At 39.6% G+C, this 22,914-nt stretch overlaps 1 protein-coding gene across 2 annotated transcripts in view; it reads right to left on the bottom strand.

Annotated features, from left to right (window-relative positions):
- Nucleotides 1-5,608: 5,608 nt before the first annotated feature.
- Nucleotides 5,609-22,914, bottom strand: part of SH3RF1 (SH3 domain containing ring finger 1) — a 95,455-nt gene continuing 78,149 nt past the window's right edge. For both annotated transcript variants that reach the window (XM_075500325.1, XM_075500326.1), the window contains exons 10-12: nucleotides 16,491-16,849; nucleotides 14,071-14,405; nucleotides 5,609-8,336 (exon numbers count right to left, since the gene is read on the bottom strand). In XM_075500325.1, coding sequence (XP_075356440.1) covers nucleotides 8,168-8,336; nucleotides 14,071-14,405; nucleotides 16,491-16,849 — 863 coding nt within the window. In that variant the 3' untranslated portion in view covers nucleotides 5,609-8,167. The remainder of the gene's footprint in view (nucleotides 8,337-14,070; nucleotides 14,406-16,490; nucleotides 16,850-22,914) is intronic.

Below are 22,914 nucleotides of genomic sequence, written 5' to 3'. Positions count from 1 at the left end.
AGATACACGCAGACAGATCTTCAGGCACACACAATCAACTAGAAAGAGGTCCAGCCTCTGCTAGCATTATCTGATGATGAAGTCCAAAAAGCTCAAAAGTACAGGTTTGCTAATTCTTCTCCAAACTAGTTCTTGTACTTCACAGAAGATACTTCTTGTACTGGTGGGTTTAGCCATTACTCAATAAAAACAGGGCTGTAGACTAATTAAATCACAGCTGCGCCAGTATGCTCTATTACTGTGAGCTATGAGTGCGATACTTCACAGTCAAAAACAAACCTGTTACACAGATCGGCAAAAGTACTAAGAGAGCAGATGGAAAAATTCCCACATCATCTCATTCATCAGTAACACGCTTACGCAGAGTCCACACAACAAAGGTTTGCCAACATAAATATATTACAGTGCAAAGACAGACGCATCCTACCGACTGATCTTTTTCCACCAGCGTGACCTCTGAAGAGATGCAACTGGTCTGGGAGCAGAGAGCTTTCACAGCTTGGTTTAGCCGTCTGAGGCTGTTGTGCTGCTCCAACAGCAGTTCCTGCCATCAGCCCAGACTGTGCCTGCATTTGGGGGCACTGGCAACGTAGGTATCACCGCAGAGGCCACACAGACATGTAACTACCTAAGTTCTGTTGCGGTCCTCATCTCCCAGACATCCAAACACTTGGTCACTGCCAGTAACAAACCTCACCAACCTACTGTGGGGGAGGAGCATTAGCCTCATTTACTAAGGGATAGCTTAGTGTCAAAAAAAGAAATAGCTGTGGTTGGACCAGACAATGTTTCACTGATCTCTTTAATTACAGGGCTGTTTCTCCTCCCACCCATTCCCCACTGGCACATTCACTGCTGACATGTCAATCTTTAGTAAGAGAACTGCAGCAGCTTTCCCAGATTCAGAAACTGATGTTCAAGCCTGGCTGATCCTGTGCTGTGGAGAACAGTTGAGAAATGTTACCCACAGAATTTTATATTTTTCTTGGATCATCTAAGTGTTCACTAACACTGCCAAATCAGAGAAACCAAATTACAAGAGCACTGTTGTGTTTTGCAGTTATGGCCAAATTTTATCTGAATTTGACACCAGGTTAACGTGGATTTCCTTATCAAGGAATATTCTAAGTAAGAAAAAAGAACAAATGAGAAATATTGTCTGCCATTTTCTTGAGCGCAGCTGTAGCAGACCTCCAAATAGCAATATGGTTGTGGCATGCACAACTGGACTACTAAAAGTTGGTCCTGAACCAGTCTCTGGTTCTTCAGACAGAATTCAAAGGTCATCTTATTCTTGCTCTCTTTCTCCTATTTACTGGAGACATTCTCAACAGAAACACCCCAGCTTTCTGAGAATTACGTCTAGCAGTCTGTGGCAGAAATCACCAATTCAGTATTAAGGAATATGAATTAGGTGCAAGTAGTCAAGAACACTGAATGCCTAGGCAGGATGAGTACCCATTTTATTAAGAGTTTTAAAACATTTATCTCTTTGCGTGTGTTCTTACCCTCCATGAAAAGGTTGTTCTTTACAAAGCCCAGTATTATTTAATTTTAAAAAGTTATTAAATTTCATCCTTGTAAAAAAGCTGTATTGTCTATCAGAGATCTTAAATTATTGAATGCAAAGAATTTCAGTGATATGCAGGGGAAAACAGTTACTTGTGTACTATAAAGTTAGAAGTTGGACAGAGGCATAGAGTAAACCTTTGATAAGGAGCAAAAAAAATAAACTGATTTTCGTGATCTGTGTGTATTCTAAAGACACACTGAGATTGCCTACCAAAGAGGAGTGGAGAAAAATTCTTTGAACTGTAAACTTTTTAGAGCTAGCATTCTTCAGCTTATTGAGAAGTTCAACCAGCTGAAATAAGAAATTTGACCTAGGGCACGTCCCTTGTTGTGGAGAACAAAGTCAATGACCACTTTAAAGTCATTCTGCTGCTGACTCATCTTCTCTCCCAAGCATTCACAGATATACCATGAGAAAATACGGCAGCAACTAACCACAAAAGATTTTGGGGCTAGCAGCTGTTAGCAAACCAAACCCTACTCTGCAATTGTGGACCTGAAAATTTATAGGTTTGATTGAAAAGCGAACAAGTCTCCCATGCTTTACAGTGCTGCTAAACAGCATCATCTTTGATCTAGTGCCTTAGCCGTACCAGTGGGACAAACATTTTTTGAGAAAAGGATAACACAGCTCAAATAGCTCTGTATTTTCCAAGTATGAAAATCATCCAGCTCAATTTCTTTCAGACATATTCATTCCTCTAGGGCAGATATTTTCTTTCACTGTTTAACAGTAGGGGGCATATTCAGTGTACGCCAGCAAAGTTTAATGAAATCAATGAAGTAGCACTGATTTGCAGTAATTGAGAGTCCAACCATGTGTTCTAATGCCAAAGAATCTCAATATTTTAAAGGCTTATATTGCCTTCCTTTCTGGGAAGGGGAATGTGTGTGGGGGGAAATCAAAGTCCATTTGCTTTGTGGAATGGAGTTCCGTCTAAGACAGCAGGGACAAGAAAACACCTGTACAGATATTTAAAAATCCTGACATTTTTCTTTCTGCCTTTGTAATTAAAGTGTATTTTTTCTTGCTGTGCTAGCCAAATTTCCACTCTCTACACTCCTGTACAGGCTGTTCCCACCACTCTGAAATTAGAATGTAGCTAGTGTTTGGACACATTTTGTGAATTGGTTTTGATCTAAATGACTACTAGATGCAAACCTCAGAAGGCCTTTGGGTTCTGCATGCCACGTAAACAGAACCATAATATAGGCACTAGAGTTGGCTGCAGAGTACACCCAAGTGCTATTCATTTACATGTGCTAAGAGGAATTTTTACAAGCTAGTTACCAACTGTGAATAATTGAAATCTGGGGCTAACATTACTGTGTTTAAATTGTCTTTACTCCACTGAGTAGGAACAACAGAGAAGTTAAGAACTGATTTTGCCACTTCTCTTCTCGGCAAAATAATACAGCTGACAGGAAAGACTACAGTGGAAGGAATGGATAAATAGTAATTTCTGACATCTACTAATATTATATTCAGTGTAACTGCTATGATTTGATAGGCATGCATGAAATGCTCATTATGGTACATTTTGAATGGCTTTTGCACATTGCAGATTGGATACAGAAAATTCATTTTTGTTTTGTTCTTTTTATCAGGCTGATTCTGCTTAAAGTGCTCTTCAGCTGTTAAAATGGATCAGTGAAGTCTCTCACCCACAGAAATCAGTCTCTAGGAGACTTCTCTAGAGGAAGGGTTTAGATGTTCTAGCTGTTGACTGTATTTGGAGGCAGGTCTAATCCATCAGAATCTATTTGCAAATTCACGAAAACCAGTCAGCCTTTACTTTCAAAACAAGTTTTACATCACATACCTCGCAAGAACAGGCATCGTCAGTTTGGCAAATGAGGAAACTGAGGCTCAAGAAGGTGAGACCTCAGGTTTTCAAGAGCAGCTGCTAACTTCAAAGCTCTCAACAAGTTTGTCTCCTAGAAAGTAAGAGCAATTTGGATAACACTCTGCAAGGAGAATGCATTGCATCCATACCATTTCCCAAGAGAGCCCTCTAATACTAGTGTTACTGCACAGACTACGTAGAAAGTGGATACTACCCCTGTTTATTAATGCAAACCTGCGACTCCTGTTGTGTTTTTCATTTAACTCAGTACTCAGTGTGATAGATATATATATATATATGTGTGTGTGTATATATATATATATATTCTCAAAGCACACCTATCATATCAAGCCTTTCAGGTAATTCAGGAATATAGATGCCAGTTTTGGATTTCAGATGTGTTTTGCCATGACAGCAACAATGCAGCTCAGGCCTACCGCAACAGCAGTTGTTCTAGACACAAGCAGCAAACAAATGCAAGTTTAGGAGACTTGGTAAAGACTGAGGGCTGTGTTTTCAGCCCTAGATATTCAAGTTCCTCTTAGGTCCTTTCACAGAGCTGGACTACGGTAACTGAGATAAGACCACAAAAAAATTAAGGTAAGATTCAGGTCCCATATACAGGTCTTCCACATCCTTTTCTCTTTCCCATTCTTTCCCCATATTTAATGTCCATGTCCCCTCCATCCACCATCACCATTCTCAGCTCTTTTGTTTCTATATACAAATATTTCAAGCATGCCAACTTATGAATGATTAAGTCATTCAAAAGAATTATGACATTGGTTTTGCTCAAGTCAAGCTTCAATCTGCTGTGAGATTTACCATTAACCATTTATCAAAGTGCAGGGAAAGAGCACCTGAGAGTGATTTGAGAAGTATACATATTGCAGATTCATGGTAAGAATCCAAAGGTGATGGGTGCATTCGCATGTCCTACAGAAACCAGTGGCATCATTATTTATTGTGCAAATATATGGAAGATTATACTGTAGGAGTTTTAGTAATGCCAGACACAAATCTTTTTAACTAGACAAGTGCATTCTTGTGTTTCATTAAAGTCAATATACACCTTTAAACACATTTGCTTAAAGCTACTGGAAAGAGCAAGCCAGTTAAAACATTTTGCCAGCCCTGTGAAAAAATCCAGAATGCTCAGAAGCCATGTTTTTAAGCCTATGCAAAACTATCATAATTGTCATTACTGCCATAAGGCAGAGGTAATGAAGTGAGGATGAACAGGATTTCAGGCACCTTTGGCAAGCCAAATGTTAAACACATATTAGAATTACTCAATAATTACAATATCAAAAAACCCAACCCAAAGAAATAGTCTTACTTCTAACTGCACAGCCATGATGTTTGTGTGTACTTTTCTCCTATGGACGCACTGGTGTCAGATCACAATTCTGAAAAACAAATAAAGCTGGTTTTCTATACTTTCTATTCTGCATTTCTACAAATCATGTTGCCTTTCTTGCCCCTTGCCCCCCCCCCCAATCAAGGAAAGTTAGACAAGATGCTCCTTCTTTACAGAGAGGACTTAATGCTGCTGCACTCACTGCTAGCAGAATCTAGGTCCTGGTCAGTCTTAACTAAGGAATCTATTGCTGTAGCTGAAACAGAGTCTAAACATTTTTGCAAAAACTTGTAGGATTAACTTTCCCCCATTTTCCCAGCAGCCACATGTACATAGTAGACACGTAACCGCGTTCAAATCAAGATCATCTCCTAGTTAGGCAGTTGCTGTCCGACTGCTGTGCACAGCAAACTTCTTCAGGGCCAGTGAGTCTCTTGCCACCAAACACTTTTGCCCTCAGTGAAAGTTCGGGTAGATGCTTCACCCTCAGGGCTGGGGACTCTCTCTCAATATACACACAGCAGATCCACTACACCAGACACGTCTTCCTCTAGGGAAAGCACTTTTATGCACCTGATACACTGTTGACAAGACCAAACCAGTCAGTCATGATCAGATTGAGATGGAAGTTACCTACCTCTTCTGAAGTTACTTCCAGAAATAAGGAGATGGAAAAGATCAGCCAGATCCTCAGTTCTTTCTACAGTTTTTGCATTCTATTCATCATTCCAAACTTCTAACATTATGGAATCTGAAGACTTTTTCTCTATGAGCAGAAATATCCTCCTATGAATTCTGAAATTAAGTTCTGGTAAGTTTATTGTCAAACTCTTTACAAGTAATTTATGTTTAATGTTTGCATACACATTTTGATTTAGCTGTTTGCTAAGAAAATATTTATTAGGATTGGAAGTTTAACATAGTAAATCAAACACTTAACATTCACTGGACTTCAAACATAGATATAAAATACCTTACAAATTTTTTTATGGAATTACACAAAGCAAATGCACAGGGTTTGTCTGTTTCTACACTGAATTAATCCCAAGCCAAAACCAAAAAATAACCCCTAAAAGATCACAAAAAAAAAGGCATGATAAACTGCATTTTTGTCATTGTTGCACTGCTATATAATAAGCCCTTTTTACAAACATTTACTTAACGTTAAAAAATCAATTAAAAATGTATTCCATCTAAGAGAACTATTGGATTAACAGCTGATTTTTAACTGACTTGACACCATGAAATTCTATTAATAGAGGTACCTTAGTCACTTAGTTTAAAATATGGAGAGTAGAGATAGAAAAAAATTAACCTTTAGTAGTCTTTAATATAAAATGCACTAAATTTTCCAAAATAAGAATATTATGACACACTAGTGCCAATTTATGCTGACAAAAGCTGGTATCAGCTTCTTTCTAACTAAAATTCATTTCACAAAACCTTAATATATTACATGAATATTCAAGTAAACTATTTAAAAATATTTAAAAACACAAAAACTGAATTATACAGTGTTTCAGAGAAATGGTTAATTTGGGAATGCTGTCATGTCCAACTATATATATTTATAGATATATTTTTTCTTATTTTTAAGACCATCATGATACTACCTGATATTGCAAAGAAATCCTTGTCATTAACATTTGATATTTTTCAATGTATAACTTAAAAAAAATAATTACAAGGATTTAACACATCACTGTGTACTTTTTCATCACTGTTTCTATGTACTGTGCGACACTGAATCACACTACTGGCTTCCCTTTGTAAAGTGCTGAGTAACAGCCAAATTACATCAGATTTAACTGGAGATGATGGTGCTCAGTGTCTTGCAAAAAATCACCATTAAACTGCTATAATCAAACAATAAAATAAAAAAAAAACCACCCAAGTTCAGCTGAGTAGCGTGTGTGTTCACCAGTGTCAAATCTCTTAACAAAACCCTGAAAGACTAACAACACTTTTCTTGCAGGCTGCATTCTTTATATCCATCAGCTGCAAGGACATTAAAATATTTTATTAATGATTCAAACACTGGACACCTCCTCTGGTTGAAGGCGAGTTGCTCACTAGTTTTGGTCAAGTGGCTTTTGGGAAACTTTCAGAGCAAAATAACCCAGCAACAGGAAACTGGAATGAAAAATGCCAACCATGCACAGTTATATTACTGCAAGAATTGAGTAACACATGCAAGACAAAGAAAAGGTCAGAACATACCAAAGTAGCAATGGTTAAGAAGTTAGTAAAGTTTTCACAGTGTTTCATACAGCCTTTTACTTTAACACAAGTGCATCACTTACCACCACTATTGCTCAGACATTTTAAAACATCTCTTGGCCATGCAGATCAGTTTGAGAAGAAAACATAGCAAATTACACTTCTTAGGCATTTTTAGACATTAAGTACAACTTATAATTTTATTTTTATATTCAGTCTTATCAAACAGATGTTTTCAAGATATAATGATTCTAAGTGTTGGGCTTTAACATTCCTTCCAATTTTGTTGGATCCTGAGCGCTAAATGCCCAAAGAACTGGCCAAATATACAAAGCTAAGCTTTGTTCAAATAGCCAAGTTATTACATAAACAGAAGGTATAGGGAATTTCTTATTGGCACTCCTAAATTTCTTCCTTCCTAACCTTGAGATGATCCTAACCTTGAGATGGTTGAATTTTATTCAGTTGTTCACATACATCTTTGCCTCCTGGAAACATTACTCTACTTGGGTGATTTATGAAGAAGTAGAACTAGACTCAAGAACACCACTGACTTTTTTTTTCTCTGTCCAAAGAACAAAATATACATTTTTTTCCCCACTTGGCAAATTCTATTTGACGCCACATTACCACCACTCAACATTAACTCATAAAACAGAGACTTACTCCACTGTCAGACACAGCAGGGGAAAAATGTCCAGAGGATAAATGGGAGGCTCTTTATCAGATATAATTGCTTGCTCATAAGGAGAGAATCCAGCTTCCCCTTAGTTATTCTTTCATAAATTAATAATTTGTTAAAATCATAGTCACAAGAACTTTAGCTATTACACAAAATTCAAGTTTAAAAAAACAAGAATAAATTAGTTACAGCCTTGTAAACAATTGTTCATTTATGTAACATACTTGGGGAAAAAAAGTTCCTCTATATAATAAATCAGACAGTACAAGGCACACATCACACTTAAGAATCCAAAGTGATAAAACCAGCAGATGCCTTCATCTTCTTTGTTCGCTGGTGTAATTGTGCTATAGACACTGTAAAAATATGTAGATTTTTGTTTACATTACAGTCATTTGAAAATATTTCATGACTGTGCTTTTTCTGGTAAAATATTTGTGCTATTTTACAGTACAGTATGATTTGAAGCTCTTGGAATGACTCTTCTCAAATGTTCTCTACAAAGCTGCCGGGGAAAAGGCCAGTTTTTCCATTTCGTTGCAGAGTGCCTTTGAACCAGCCATCCTCACGTTTTTTGTGTACAAAAACAATGTCACCTTCCTTAAGCTCAAGTTCTGCTTCACTCTGAGGAGGATAGGATACCACAACCCTGTACCTGTGTAATTAGAAAAAAACACCTTAGTTTAGGTTCTTTTTTTTTCTTTTAACCAATGCTTTTAAAAATATTCCTGTGCATGTTAAAACTTATCAAAACAGGAAACTGCCTCAAACTGTTTGCTGAGTATGTAACAACTTAAAAGTTAAGTACATCTTGAACAGAAAATAACAATAGCAACGTAATGAATTTAAGTCAAATGTATGTATCTCCTATCAAGTTTTTTTCACCAAGATCCCTGTAAAAATACATAAAATGGTTAAACAACAGGAGAAAACTGTAAACGTATTTTTGGATATAAATTTGCAGACTCGTCCAGCCAGCGTGACTCAAAGATTCCAAAGCATTCACGGCAGTAACTGGGCATAATTTTATGACTGTATGTTTAATATGTTGTTATCCCAGGGAAGGCTCTTAAGGAAAGGCACAGAACAAAAAGAAGCAACTAACAAAACCTATTAACTTCCATTGTTGTTTTAAATTATTTTCATTTATCGTAGAAGCTTTTCAGGACAGAACGCATGCCATCTTATTTGGACACAGTTGCACAATTTGTGTACTACTGTATTCAAAATAAACATGTTTAAAAGTATTAAACTCAACAATTTTCTTAAGCACTGGATTAAAAAAAAAAAGTATATTTTTTCAGTTTTTCACAGTAAAATCACTTTTCAAATATGAGCATATTAAAAAGAGGCTACACTCTTCTATCTCTATTTTTAAACATGCATAACACCACTCTATCTCTTCTACCATGGCTTGAGTTCACATCAACCTAGAATTTAAGTGTTACAGCTCTGTAGACAATTCTGTCAACTTCTTGATCAAGTTTTCCAATATATATTATAACTCAGTTTCCAGTTACACAACCAATGATGTCTGTATGTTGAAATCAAATAGAATCCATGCTGACTATAGAATTCAAAAGCTTCGAAGCTTAAGAGCCTTAAACGCAGTGTTAGGAGATCTGTTGGACAAAATCTAATTTCCAGTTAATCAGAACACTTTGCACTCATGAAGATTACATATTACTTAATAGATTAAGAAAATTATTATCTTAATAATCTTAAGATAATTTATTAACTTAATAGATTAAGATAATAAATTAACAAACTGATGAAAACACAAAATAACAGGATACTTCTAGGAAAGAATGGAATACCAACTATAGCTCAATACACACTTAAAATACAAGTTAATTCTGTAATACTGAAACAGAGAAAGATACTATATTATAGTAGTACATTTTGCTTAAGAACATATAAACCAAAAATGAAGTCTGTCCATATAGTTAAAAGTATTCAAAAAAGAGTAGCAACACTGTGTAAACAATTAAAGTCTCTTGGAAAACCTACGTATAGCAAATCGTATTAGGACTTAATCAGTTATCAAATGTTATTTATTAGTGACTTATTGTCCTGGTTTCAGCTGAGATAGAGTTAATTTTCTTTATAGTGGCTGGTATGGGGCTATGTTTTGGATCTGTGCTGAAGACAGTGTTGATAATACAGAGATGTTTGAGTTGTTGCTGCACTGGTCAAGGACTTTTCAGCTTCCCGTGCTCTGCCAGGTGCAGAAGAAGCTGGGAGGGGGCACAGCCAGGATAGTTGATCCAAACTCACCAAAGGGCTATTCCATACCACATGACGTCATGCTCAGTATATAAACTGGGGAAGAAGAAGGAAGGGGGGACATTTGGAGTGATGGCGTTTGTCTTCCCAAGTAACCATTACGCGTGATGGAGCCCTGCTTTCCTGGAGATGGCTGAACGCCTGCCTGCCCATGGGAAGTAGTTAATTAATTCCTTGCTTTGCTTTGCTTGCGTGCGCGGCTTTTGCTTTCCCTATTAAACTGTTTTTATCTCAACCCTCAAGTTTTCTTACTTTTGCTCTTCCGATTCTCTCCCCCATCCCACCGAGGGGGAGTGAGCGAGCGGCTGCGTGGTGCTTAGTTGCCGGCTGGGGCTAAACCACGACACTTATAAACTATGACTTTGTTTCAGTTATGACAATCCCCAGATTTCAGAGCACTGGAATTATTAGATTCATGCTTCATAGAAGTTATCAAGGCAATTACAAGATTTATCAGCTTCAGAATGCTCCTCATCCAACCTAGGCAGCATGGCAGATGCTGCACTAACTTCTACTGTGGACAACTTGGATTTTAATGCTGACTTAGGACAGAAGAAGCAAACATTTTTAATAGACTCTAAGTTTAATTAAGACTGTAAACTACTGGAGATAAAACAATAGCCTCTACTCAGGCAGGACAAGATAGTAAAGGATAAAGAACCGCAATAAAGCTATGAAGAAATTCTTATATTGTAATAAACAGGTTGCTTTCAGGCTGAAAATTAACCAGCACACTATATAACACACACATAGCACTAGTTTTGTCCAAAAGAAAGCCTGTTAAAAAATGGGTTTCAGGAAAGAATACCTGCCTTACTTACCTTGCATTGTCAAATGCTGCCCTGTAAACGTTTGACTTGAAATACACTTGGTTTCAGTTTCTAATGCTGTCCGTCAGTAACCTCTGCGCTCTCCTGACTAGTCTGTTCTTTCCCTAGCTTCTGCTGCTGCATCTAGAGTGTTAAAACCAACAGCTTTGCAAAAACCCATCTTCTCTTTGCCCTCCCTAGAGGATCACCAACTTGCACAGAAACACTGTTCTCCTGAGCTTTCCATACAGTTTTGAACTTCCTCAACCCTGCAGTAATTTAGTACTTCTCGTTAAGTTTTAGCTTCCCAACTACTTTGATATCCATCTTGCGCAACACTCCTGGTGTTAAAATACTATTTTACTATATTTTTCAAAGTTTAATGAGAAGAAACCCATGAGGTTTTACACCTTTAAACCACATCTCCTCCTTTTTCTGTTACAACAAGCCATCAAATTTTATGCCACATTTTACAAATTCTATTTGCCCAAATAGAGGTGATCAGATCCAGACTCGTCACACATTCACACAGCTGTCTATTCAGATCACCTTCGATCAGCTATGGAACAAAACCTATTTTTCCATTACCTATTTCATCATCTACAACATACTGCCAAAACTACCGATTTCATGCAGAGTAAAAAGCTTATGCTTCAGCTCAAAAGTTCACTGCCAGGTCCCTGGAGAAAAATAATCACATTTACTAAGCGTGACCTATGTTTTGGAAAAACATGTTCATTCCCACATGTTTGAATCTTCCAAAACACTTCCTTGTTTATCTCCCTATTCAGTATTTGCAAAAGTTTTCCATGTCTGAAGGTCAAATTTGCAGATCTTTTGTGGTCACCTAATCTATCATATTTTACATGCACCTAAGCTGCACAGTATGCATTTTCTTCTATTTTCTTTGACTGTCTTACGGTATTTTTCATTAATTTTCAAAATATTATCCTAATTCTTTTTAATCAGGTAGTGATAAAATATTAATGATATAAAAATAAAAGTACTTTAGCTTCCCAAGCAGCCACTGTATTTGCCATCAGTTCTTTCCTGATACTCCTAATGTGTCTGGCTGTATCTCACAGTGCTCTTGCACTTTGTATTTGTGAATTTTTTTTTTGTTTTTGAGGAGGGGGTGGTGATGGTCTGTCTTCACATTTCTCCATTCTACTTTTCATTTTTAATATTGGCATTTCTCACACTTTTCAGTAACATGAAAAAGATTGTATCTTTCATGTGTGTCTCCCTTTCTTCATTGTTTCTGTTTCACTAGACACAAAATACTTCCCAGCTATTTGTAGTTGATTTTTGGACAACAATCTGTGGTTTTCCTGATCACCAGATAGATAAGAATATTTTCTCATATGCAGAAAATTTTAGCTGAGGAAAACACAGAAAGTTGGAATTACTATTATTACACAAGTTAAATTCATACTTCTTATTCAACTTCTTGCTTTAGTTTTGTTTTCTTTTTCCAAACAGATCGTAGCCTGTGATTGGAAATGTGATACCTAAGAGCAGAATAATCTTAGCAGGAGACTTCTCTGTTGTTCAGCTTTTTCTTGAGCTTATCCTCATGGATATTTTCCTCCTCGACCCCAAGTTTTCACTGAAGATACTACTGCATCATCAGTATGTTTCTTACCCACCCCTTCTTACAGACTAATGCAGATTAATTGATGCTTATAAATTACTTTGAAGATACTGAGTACAATGTAAGTGGTAAGTATTATTAAGCAACACATTTTAAGCAATTCAGCCTAAAGAAATAGAAACATGACAAGAGCACATCAGCAGGAAAAGCATTAAACCTGCCCTGAAAAGGACAAAGAGAACCCAGCTGAAATTCTATTTAAATACACTGACCAAAATATAACAATTCTGCATGAATACCATGGAGAATGATCTTGTGGCAGCACTTCTCTGGTAGCAATTACTTAAATAACAATAAGGATACAGAGATATATTAAAAAGAATGTTCAAGTGTATGTTATTACTAGATCAATAGAAATATACATTTTCTGTAAGTCGTTCTGAGAAAAAAATCTCCATCAGGGAAGTGAAAAAATTACTTTTTGTGAAGATGCAAATAGCTTTACACAAATATCCACTGGTCATGCCAGAATGAATTTGACATTATTTTCACATTCAAAGCATAAAAACATATCACTGTGCCAAACAGACTTATGATAATGTGAAAATAAATTATGTTATTCTTAAAGAAAAGTCTTTTAGTTTTTATTTTCCATCTGTAAGTGTAAATCTACTTCAGAAATTCAGTATGAAATAGAAATTTCCTGCAAGGAAATTGCATAGAAACAGTGATAACCTTTTAAAAAACATTAAAGGTATGACAGAAGTCAAATAAAAGACAAAGCAGACACTTATACACTGTCTGGCTCTTAATACATAGATGTAGCTTAAGATCAATGGGCCTCTGGAAATACAACAGTATGCCCACACACCATGAGTTAATAGTATCAGAACAAGGTCTACAATAGTCAGCATGAATCAGTTCAGTCCTAGAGCTGTTAACATTGCAACTCCATTTTTTTTCTGTATGCCACACAATCCTGTAGCTACTGCAAAAGAAATCCTGTGACACTCTTCATATTGCTTGTCTACTACCAGGAATAATAGAGACAGTAGTTAGAAAACTGCCACTTCCTTCACAGTCTGTGCAATCTACTGAGGACTTGGAAATTTGAAAATAATAGGTGGACACAAAAGAAAAGTGACAGAATTTTAAAGCAACTGCCTGGCAATTTCAGAGTCCAGACAACTATGTGTTTTTCAGGCTCACTTGCCCTAGAGCTTGCTATGTGGAGTGCACAGTAACGGGGCATTCAGGTAGTAAAGGTATCTTTGCAAGAGCTCAGGAAATCACATATTAAGTCTACTCATAGATAAGGATCTCATTCACCATATATTTAGGTTGGCAGTTATGCACTGCTAATAATCTTAAAGGACTAACCTGATATTCATAAATGCAGTATTCTAATGTGTTCATGTTTTGCAAAATAGGAGGCCTGTTTTATCTACCTCAGTTCTCATACCAGACCTGTGATCACCATATTTGAGTGTCTATTCATTCCAAAGCCTCAAAGTAACCCAAAAAGTAAACAAACATAAACATGAGTGTTGGTTGATAAGCACATAAAGCATTGTTAAAAAAGTAAGTTTCATTTTGCTATAAAATCTCAGCATTTTGAAGCAGTTCTACTATACACTGCAAGTGTCAGAGAGTGGATTTTTTCTTGGTTTGCCTGAGCCTAGCTGTGTAGGATAATTTACCTTTCACAAACAAGAGGCCTGGATTCATTCAGGACTGGACCCAGGGATGAGCAAGGCTGCCGGGGCGGCGGCACTACTGGAACAGAGGAATCCAGGGAACTTGTTTTCCGATGCAGCATCTCCTGTGCCAGCCCAGAGACCTCGCTATCAGTGGGACAGGATCCAGCTTTGCTGTGACCGCCTGCTGACGGAAGCTCTGGGCCAACTGCACCTTGCAGGGCTAACTCCGCGGCTGCTTGCTCAGCCTCCAGCGTTGGTGATGCTGGAGGTGACAATCGGGGCTTGCGTTTTGTGGATGCTCCAGAAAGCAGTTTCAGCAAACCTTTTTTTTCTTTCTGTAAACCAAAAGCAGTGCCTCATTTTAGAACAAAAGTCTCCCGTGAAGAGCTGAACGCTTCCTTCTGATAGATGCCATCGTGATCAGAGAGGACTTGGTAAATTATGAGGAGATATTTGAGATTGTACAAATTACAGAAGATAATTATGAAAATTACAAAAGAGAAAGATAATTATTAAAATTCTAAAGAGAAAAACAGTAAGTCATTTAGACCATAAACCAGCTAAGTCCTTTCACTTAGTTAAGTTAAGGCTTACCTTAAAAGCCAATGGCACTGGCCCAAAAGGTTGTCTAGAAAAAGGAGTGAGGAGTTAGATTCCCACAATGGGAATCTAAGAAGTAAAACATTTCATTAACATGGAAGTTTCTAGGAAGGCATAAAGAGTAATTGCAAACCAAGCAAGGAGAAAAGTCTGCCCTGGAGGCTGTTGTTTAGATAAGTCTTTTATTTATCCTCCCTCAGTAAGGGAAGACCTTCATGATTTAACAGAAATTTGCCACAAGGGGAATGTATTGTGTTTTGCTGCTCTGCTAGAGGGGAGAATTGTAAACATTCTTTTTGCTTGTCCATACAGGAATCCCTGAAGACTATTGCTTACTCTGAAGAGAATTATTTAAGCAGCTTTTGTGTTTCTTGTCTTTTTTTTAAGGGGTGTGGCAGTGATCTTCTTACCAACCGTTTGACTGAGTGAATTTAGTGCTTATAAGAGGTGCCAGATTGTAAACCCTGGAGACAAAAATAAGCTATTTAACCACAGAAAGAGAAAAGCATGAGCAATGTGAGATTTTTATTATAGCTTGGGATGCAGTGGAATTGGTGAACTGTGAATGAAAAATCTTCTCTCCTTTTTCCAAGTCTCCAAAAACTTAAAGCTATTTCAGCAAAGAATGGCTGTCTAGCAAATGGGAAAGAAAAAGAGAAACTCAAAGAAATTAACATAGACCAAATACGTTAGCATCTTTAACCTTAAACTATAAGTTTTCCAGAAGCCCTGCCTAGGAGCACCTCAGTCTGATTTCAGTGGCTATGGCTAAAGTAAATTTAAAACAAAGTTCTAGGTACCTCCATTCAACAATGATCAACAAAAATAATTAAAAAGTGGGTGAGATTAGTGTACAGCCTATGATTAAAACCTTCATAAACTTCATTAAGGAGTGCATGTGGGTGAAAAGTAGTAAGGTGAAGTCTAAAACATTTGAGATGTAAAGCAAGTTGTCAAAAGGAAAAAAAATATTCTAACTACATCACAATTGTAAAACAAAACCAGTTAGAAAGTTGGAGGAATGTTTCTGCCTACAATGTAACATAACCATGTGGCTTGTTGGACAGTGAGAATGAGTTTATACACATAGGAAAATACTTCAAATCAAAGGAAGGAAAGCAGAATCACTACAGACTCTACTGATCTACATTTAGAAAAGACAGAGTTATGTGCTTTTTTTTCTTTGTCCAATAAACATTGCTGGTAACCTGTTTTTCATAACCTCTCAGTGTGCCTGCTTAATAAGGAAGGCAACCTAAAAGAATACTGATTTTCACTAAATATTAGGTTTATTTTATTAGACTGAACTTTTTATGTTCCTGCAAGTTCATGGGGAGGGCTGCTTTTTTTTTTTTTTTTTTTTTTTATTTGCATTACAGGCTTATTAGTTTACAGATACTTACTGGTACTCACTGGTAACATTTGCTAACCATAAAACTTTCTACAGTATTCAGGAAACTAACTGCAGGTAAATATTTTGTTTGAAAACAAAATATTTAAAATTCCAACAGTCAATCTACTAGTTCTTCTGAACTTTATCCATTCACCTTTTGTTTTTCCTGCTTAAGCCATGAACCTGATACCCTATTTTAACCCTTCTCCAAGGTCTGCTCTGTATTTTATCCATCCTAAATTATTCTTGTATGGCCAAGAATAAATTTGCCCATAGCTGTAACAAAATGGCTGCCTGAGTTTCCGGCTCAGCCTTAAAATCTAACAATGCTGCTATTCAACAAACGTAAGAAAAAAATACGGATCTCTTAAAAGTTTGCATGATGAAAATGGGAGAATTCAAGGGAGGGATTTTATTCTCTACCCACCTTGCCATCCTTGTCTGCTTTACTGACAGCAGCATTTCCACCAGCTGCTAAAGCACTCTCTGGAGATGCAGGAGCTCCAGGGTGAGTGTTTGCAGTTCTCCCACTAACATCTCCCTCCAAAGATGAAGCAGCAATGTTGGAAGAATTCAAAGAAGCTGCTGCACATGCCAGTGGGATGGTTGAGCGGTTCACATTCACAGCTGTGACGTAAGCAGCAGTATTTGGAAGCTGGGGCTGAAGCTGCTGGGAGGCAACGGAGTGGTGGGGAATGATCACAGCAGCAGGAATAAGGCATGTTGGACTCTGTGCTTGTATGGGTGTGACTGCTGCCGTAGGTCTTTCTTGACTGTGTGCGGCAACTAAAACAAAAGAATAAAATGTGAGACAGTTCATCTTTTCACAAGACACACAAAGTGAGGTGCAGTCACTGTGTTATAGCTCATCAGTCCTAAGAAGCTTCCTTCCTACTTTTGTAACTTCCATTTATATTACTACAATGACATCATACACAGCATCAAATTTATCTCACCAGAATAAAGAAGTAGCATATGCTGCCCTACTTGCACCAGTATGCAACAGAAGAATAACAGCACTGCAACTATTGTGGAGAAATCCAAGCTGCTAAGTAAATGCTTCACACACACAGATGCAAAGCGAAGATTGCATTTTAGTTCATAAGAGCTAGCTAAATCCTGCCTGGAACTTGTTTGCTCCTTTTAATATGCTGTGTAGCTGTCAGGGCACATAAAACAAAGTAGGAAGAAACACTCCTTATAGAAGCTGCTAAAAATATAATTGGATTGTTTTCCCTAAACTATTCACAAAATCCACAACAGATTTAGTGGGTCTTTCAAACAATAAGTACAGTGGCAATTACTGGTATGAGTGGTTTCTCTGAAAACGTAAGCTGTTGTCTCTTGGGATGTTTAAATATAGAAGTGGATTTACTCATACCCCTGTGAAATAAAAGGAACGTCTACACTGGAAGTTGGAGAATAGCACAGGGCTGAATATACTAACCTAAGCTGCAGCCTAGCTGCAAAGCACAGAGCTCTGCATGAACTAATTTATCCTTTCCAAGAAGCAACATTGCTATTATAGTTAAATGGTCAACCATACATGCTTTTGGGTCATTTCAACAGCTTGGGTATCTCTGCATCGCTGGGCGGTATGAAATGCTGACATCTTACCCAAATAATATGAGGCAAAACGCAGCATCCCAGTGCTGCATAGCCTCTTTCCTTCAAATATTCTGAAACTTACTATCTAAGGAGGGGTCATCCCTCTAGCTTGGTGCATGTACATTTCAAATGCATCAATTCACTCTGATTTTTCAGATACTAATTAGAGTTTCAGGCTTATTATAAATGATATCCTAGAATCAAGCCTCCAGCATTTGCTCTCTTTATTCCGTTCTCTACAAATTCCCCTGGTAATTTAGTTAGATTGCATCAACAGTATATTAGAGAAGACTGACAAAGTTCACAAATTTGATATAACAATTCAACAGTATTATACCCAATTACAATCTCTAAGATAAGAAACACAAATTCTTTCTTAAAAAGAAAGCACCACTAAATGCTACGTCTATTTTTTTATATGTAACCTCTTCCCCTGTAGCAGACCCTTCCTAACTCTGAGTACCATGAACATTTCAAAAAGGAAGATAAGGAGAGTGCAGCAAGACTTTTTGTAAAAAACAATTATTAACACTGCCTTTTGTTGTGAGACAAAGTCAGTTTTCTTACAAGTAGCTGCTGTTCTTCAAGATATGTCTATACTTAAATGCAATCAATAGAGTACAAGAATGGAATAGCTTTCTGGTTTTGTTTTCTTATCCCTGATGCAATCCGTAGGAAAAATGCTTCAAATCACCCTATTTTCATACAGTCCATTCTTTAATGAAATAGGCAGAATATACATTTTCTTCCCAGTTCTTTTCAATCAAAGAATGCATACGCCCTCAGCGAGGGTGATCTCACTAAGATCATTTGAAGAAGCATCCCTTAAGTCCTGAGCTAAACCGAAACTGAAGAACAGCCCTGCAAAATGCAGCATTGATCTGTGAAGTCTCATCAAGAGAGTAACGCTCAGCAAAGGTGCTGGGAAAGCTGAAGATGATCACGTTTCAGGTGCTGACTACAAAGTTCTCTGTAACATTTGAACATAAAGCAGCCATTATTGCTTCAGTTCTCAGGCCCTTGTAAGGGACAGATCTGTATTTGTGACTGAACAGTACACCTTTACACTGCAATCCAATGTTAAGTTCTCTGTGAAGAGAGTGCAGCCCCTTTGATTTTTCCATTTTGGACCTGAAAAGTTGGTGGGAAGTATGTTGTCATGTTTTCAAGCTGAATGGAACTGTAAGAGCTTATTCATCTTGACAGTGGTGCAGAGATGCAGGGACAGAAAGGCCTCTGGAGCCCACAGGAGCCTTCTCCTTTGTGCTGTCACTTGCAAGCTTATAGGCAGCTCAAAATAAGGATTTAGAGTAGAAACCTTCTGTGCCTGAGAGGCAGGAAAGTACAGATGCTTTGCTTAGTTTCTCTTACCAGCTGCCAATAGCACCTGGTTATTTTTATTTAAAGGTAAAGAATAAAGTTGTTACAGAGGACTATAGCATCTGTTCCAGCCTAAGATCAGACTGGTAGAAGATGCAGCCAATTAAGGAAATAAAATATCTGAAGACATATGTACATATCCTACCTCCAAAAGCAAAACTGCTGCTGACAACTGAACATGCATAGGGTGTTTTAGGAGATGCATGACTCTGATGAGGGGGTGGGCTAATTCATGGATCTTGAGACCATAAGAAACAACCATCCTTAAGGGGATAACAGATGATACCATTTGCATCTTTTGCTTTCTCATCTGCTCTGCCAATAAGAATCTCATGATTAAAAACAACCTTTGGTCATGACTCTCTCAGCCAAGAGATCTTAGGCCCCAAATTCAAGGCTGAAAGAGGGAACACTGGGATAGTTTGAAATGGAGTGGGTTTTTTTCTGCCTTTCTTTTGAGGCCCTAGGAGCAACTGGAACAGATTAGGCTCCAGTTGTGTGGTATTTTCCTAGCCTGGCAAATCCACAGAGGAGTGCATGGATTTGGTAAACAAAAACTCTTGAAAACTCCACTATCAATGTTTTTGGATCTGGGTTTAAATAACAAGAAGGCATGTTTCACTATGATGTGGCCTGCCCCAGACAGTAAAGGCAGAGTTATACCTGTCAGAAATACAGAATTTTATGACATAGATGGTATGGATCTTGAAGCCAGTATAGCCTTAGTGTTTCAGGGTCAAAGCTGAAAGAAGTTGCAGTCAAGTTTAGAGAACAAACTGGAATGCCTAAGGACCAACTCTGAGCCAGAGCCCTGAAAAAGAAGGAATGAATGCTGAAGGTCTTCAAAGACGTTAGGAGAGAATTTAAAAGTGAATGCTAAATTATCATAGAATTATAGAATGGTTTATAGAATAGTAGAAAGGTTAAGGAGCATCAGGGAGGCTGAGAAAGAGATAGACGGGTGGTGCCATGCTCTGCCCCCCCTGAGACAGGAACAGGAGCAGCAGCAGCCACCAGTAAGAACCCACGATCAAGGGGATCCTCTATCCCCCCTCCACCGGGCTGAAGGCAGCAGCTCAGAGGAGGAGAGTGAATGGAGGCAAGTCCACACTCGTGGCGGCAGGCGAAGGCCCTCCCTGCCCACCTCGCCCCCCCAGGTGCCTCTGTACAACAGGTATGAGGCCCTGGAGGTGGAAGGCCAGGCAATGGAGGATGGGGATGACAGTCCATCTACACCAGAGGTGTCGCCCAGGTCAGAAGAACGTACCTCTCCTATTAACACCACCTCCACAAGGAAGAGAAGACGGGTTAGAGTTGTGGGCGACTCCCTTCTGAGGGGAACCAAGGGTCCCATATGCCAGACGGACCCTCCTCTTAGGGAAGTCTGCTGCCTCCCTGGGGCCCGCGTGAAGGATGTCACGAGGACACTCCCTAGCCTGGTACGGCCCTCGGACTATTACCCCCTACTGCTCTTCCATGTGTGGGGCGATGAAGCTGCAACACGAAGTCCTAGGGCAATCAAAAGAGACTTTAGGGCCTTGGGACGGCTAGCAAGGGACTCTGGAGCACAAGTTATTTTCTCCTCTCTCCTTCCAGTCGTGGACAGAGACACTAGAAGGAACAGAGACACCCAATCTATTAACACATGGCTCCGTGGCTGGTGTCATCGCCACGGATTTGGTTTTTTTGACAATGGGATGGCCTACACAGCACCGGGTTTGTTGGTATCTGATGGGATTCATCTTTCTCAAAGGGGAAAGAGAATCTTTGCTCAGGAACTTGCGGGGCTCATCGACAGAGCTTTAAACTAGACTCGAAGGGGGAGGGGGATAATATCAGGCTTGCCTGAGGGAAGCTGAAGGACAACGTGCCATGGTTAGAGGGAGTGGGTGCCAGCGAGGGCACTCAGCCTGTGTCTCTGAGATGTGCGGGGTACGCTGGGGCACAGCCGAAGTCGAACAGAGTTGAGCCAGGGGATACTGAGGCAATAGGAGCCAAGAGGGAAACGCCAGGGAAACGCCTCAAAGCACACAAGGGGTGTTCTTCTATGAAGGAGACACAGACGACAGCCCAGCTGAAGTGCCTCTACACCAATGCATGCAGCATGGGCAACAAGCAGGACGAGTTGGAAGCCATTGGGCTTCCATATGGGCAAAGGAGTCCAGGAAGGCTGGACATTCTTTAAGGAGGAAGTCCTAAAGGCACAAGAGCGGGCTGTCCCCAGGTGCCGAAAGACGAGCCGGCAGGGAAGAAGACTGGCCTGGCTGACTAGAGAGCTCTGGCTAGAACTCAGGAAAAAGAGAAGAGTCTATGACCTCTGGAAGAAGGGGCGGGCAACTCAGGAGGACTACAAAGGTGTAGCAAGGCTGTGCAGGGAGAAAATTAGAAGGGCCAAAGCTGAGCTAGAGCTCAATCTGGCTGCTGCTGTAAAAGACAACAAAAAACACTTCTTCAAACACATTAGCAGCAAAAGGAGAGCTAAGGAGAATCTCCAGCCTCTAGTAGACAGGGGAGGGAACACAGTGACCAAGGATGAGGAAAAGGCTGAGGTACTTAATGCCTTCTTTGCCTCAGTCTTTAGTAGCAGGGCCAATTGTTCTCTGGGTACCCAGCCCCTGGAGTTGGAAGATAGGGACGGGGACCAGAATGGAGCCCCCATAATCCAGGGGGAAATGGTTAGTGACCTGCTGCACCACTTAGACACTCACAAGTCTATGGGGCCTGATGAGATCCACCCAAGAGTACTGAAGGAACTGGCAGAGGTGCTCACCAAGCCCCTTTCCATCATCTACCAGCAGTCCTGGCTAACTGGGGAGGTCCCTGCTGACTGGAGATTAGCTAATGTGACACCCATCTACAAGAAGGGCCGGAAGGAGGACCCAGGGAACTACAGGCCTGTCAGCCTGACCTTGGTACCAGGGAAGCTGATGGGGCAGATCATCCTGAGTGCTATCACATGGCATGTAGAGAATAACCAAGGGATCAAGCCCAGACAGCATAGGTTCAGGAAAGGCAGGTCCTGCTTGACCAACCTGATCTCCTTCTATGACAAGGTGACCCGCCTAGTAGATGAGGGAAAGGCTGTGGATGTTGTCTATCTAGACTTCAATAAAGCCTTTGACACAGTTTCCCACAGCATTCTCCTGGAGAAACTGGCTGCTCATGGCTTGGACGGGTGTACTCTTCGCTGGGTAAAGAACTGGCTGGATGGCCGGGCCCAAAGAGTGGTGGTGAATGGAGTTTACTCCAGTTGGTGGCCGGTCACAAGCGGTATTCCCCAGGGCTCTGTATTGGGGCCAGTTCTGTTTAACATCTTTATCAATGATCTGGACGAAGGGATCGAGTGTACCCTCAGTAAGTTTGCAGATGACACCAAGTTGTGTGGGAGTGTTGATCTGCTTGAGGGTAGGAAGGCTCTGCAGAAGGATCTGGACAGGCTGGATCGATGGGCCGAGGTCAATTGTATGAGGTTTAACAAGGCCAAGTGCAAGGTCCTGCACTTGGGCCACAGCAACCCCATGCAACGCTACAGGCTTGGGGAAGAGTGGCTGGAAAGCTGCCAGGCAGAAAAGGACCTGGGGGTGTTGGTTGACAGCCGCCTGAATATGAGCCAGCAGTGTGCCCAGGTGGCCAAGAAAGCCAATGGCATCCTGGCTTGTATCAAAAATAGTGTGGCCAGCAGGACTAGGGAAGTGATCGTGCCCCTGTACTTGGCACTGGTGAGGCCGCCCCTCGAATACTGTGTTCAGTTTTGGGCCCCCCACTACAAGAGAGACATTGAGATGCTGGAGCGTGTCCAGAGAAGGGCAACGAAGCTGGTGAAGGGTCTGGAGCAGAAGTCTGATGAGGAGTGGCTGAGGGAA

The sequence above is a fragment of the Mycteria americana genome, chromosome 4 (genome assembly GCF_035582795.1).
Source record: "Mycteria americana isolate JAX WOST 10 ecotype Jacksonville Zoo and Gardens chromosome 4, USCA_MyAme_1.0, whole genome shotgun sequence".
NCBI classification, from domain to species: Eukaryota; Metazoa; Chordata; class Aves; order Ciconiiformes; family Ciconiidae; genus Mycteria; species Mycteria americana.
Note: the sequence above shows the minus strand (reverse complement) of the source record. Positions and strands in the feature narration are given on the sequence as shown.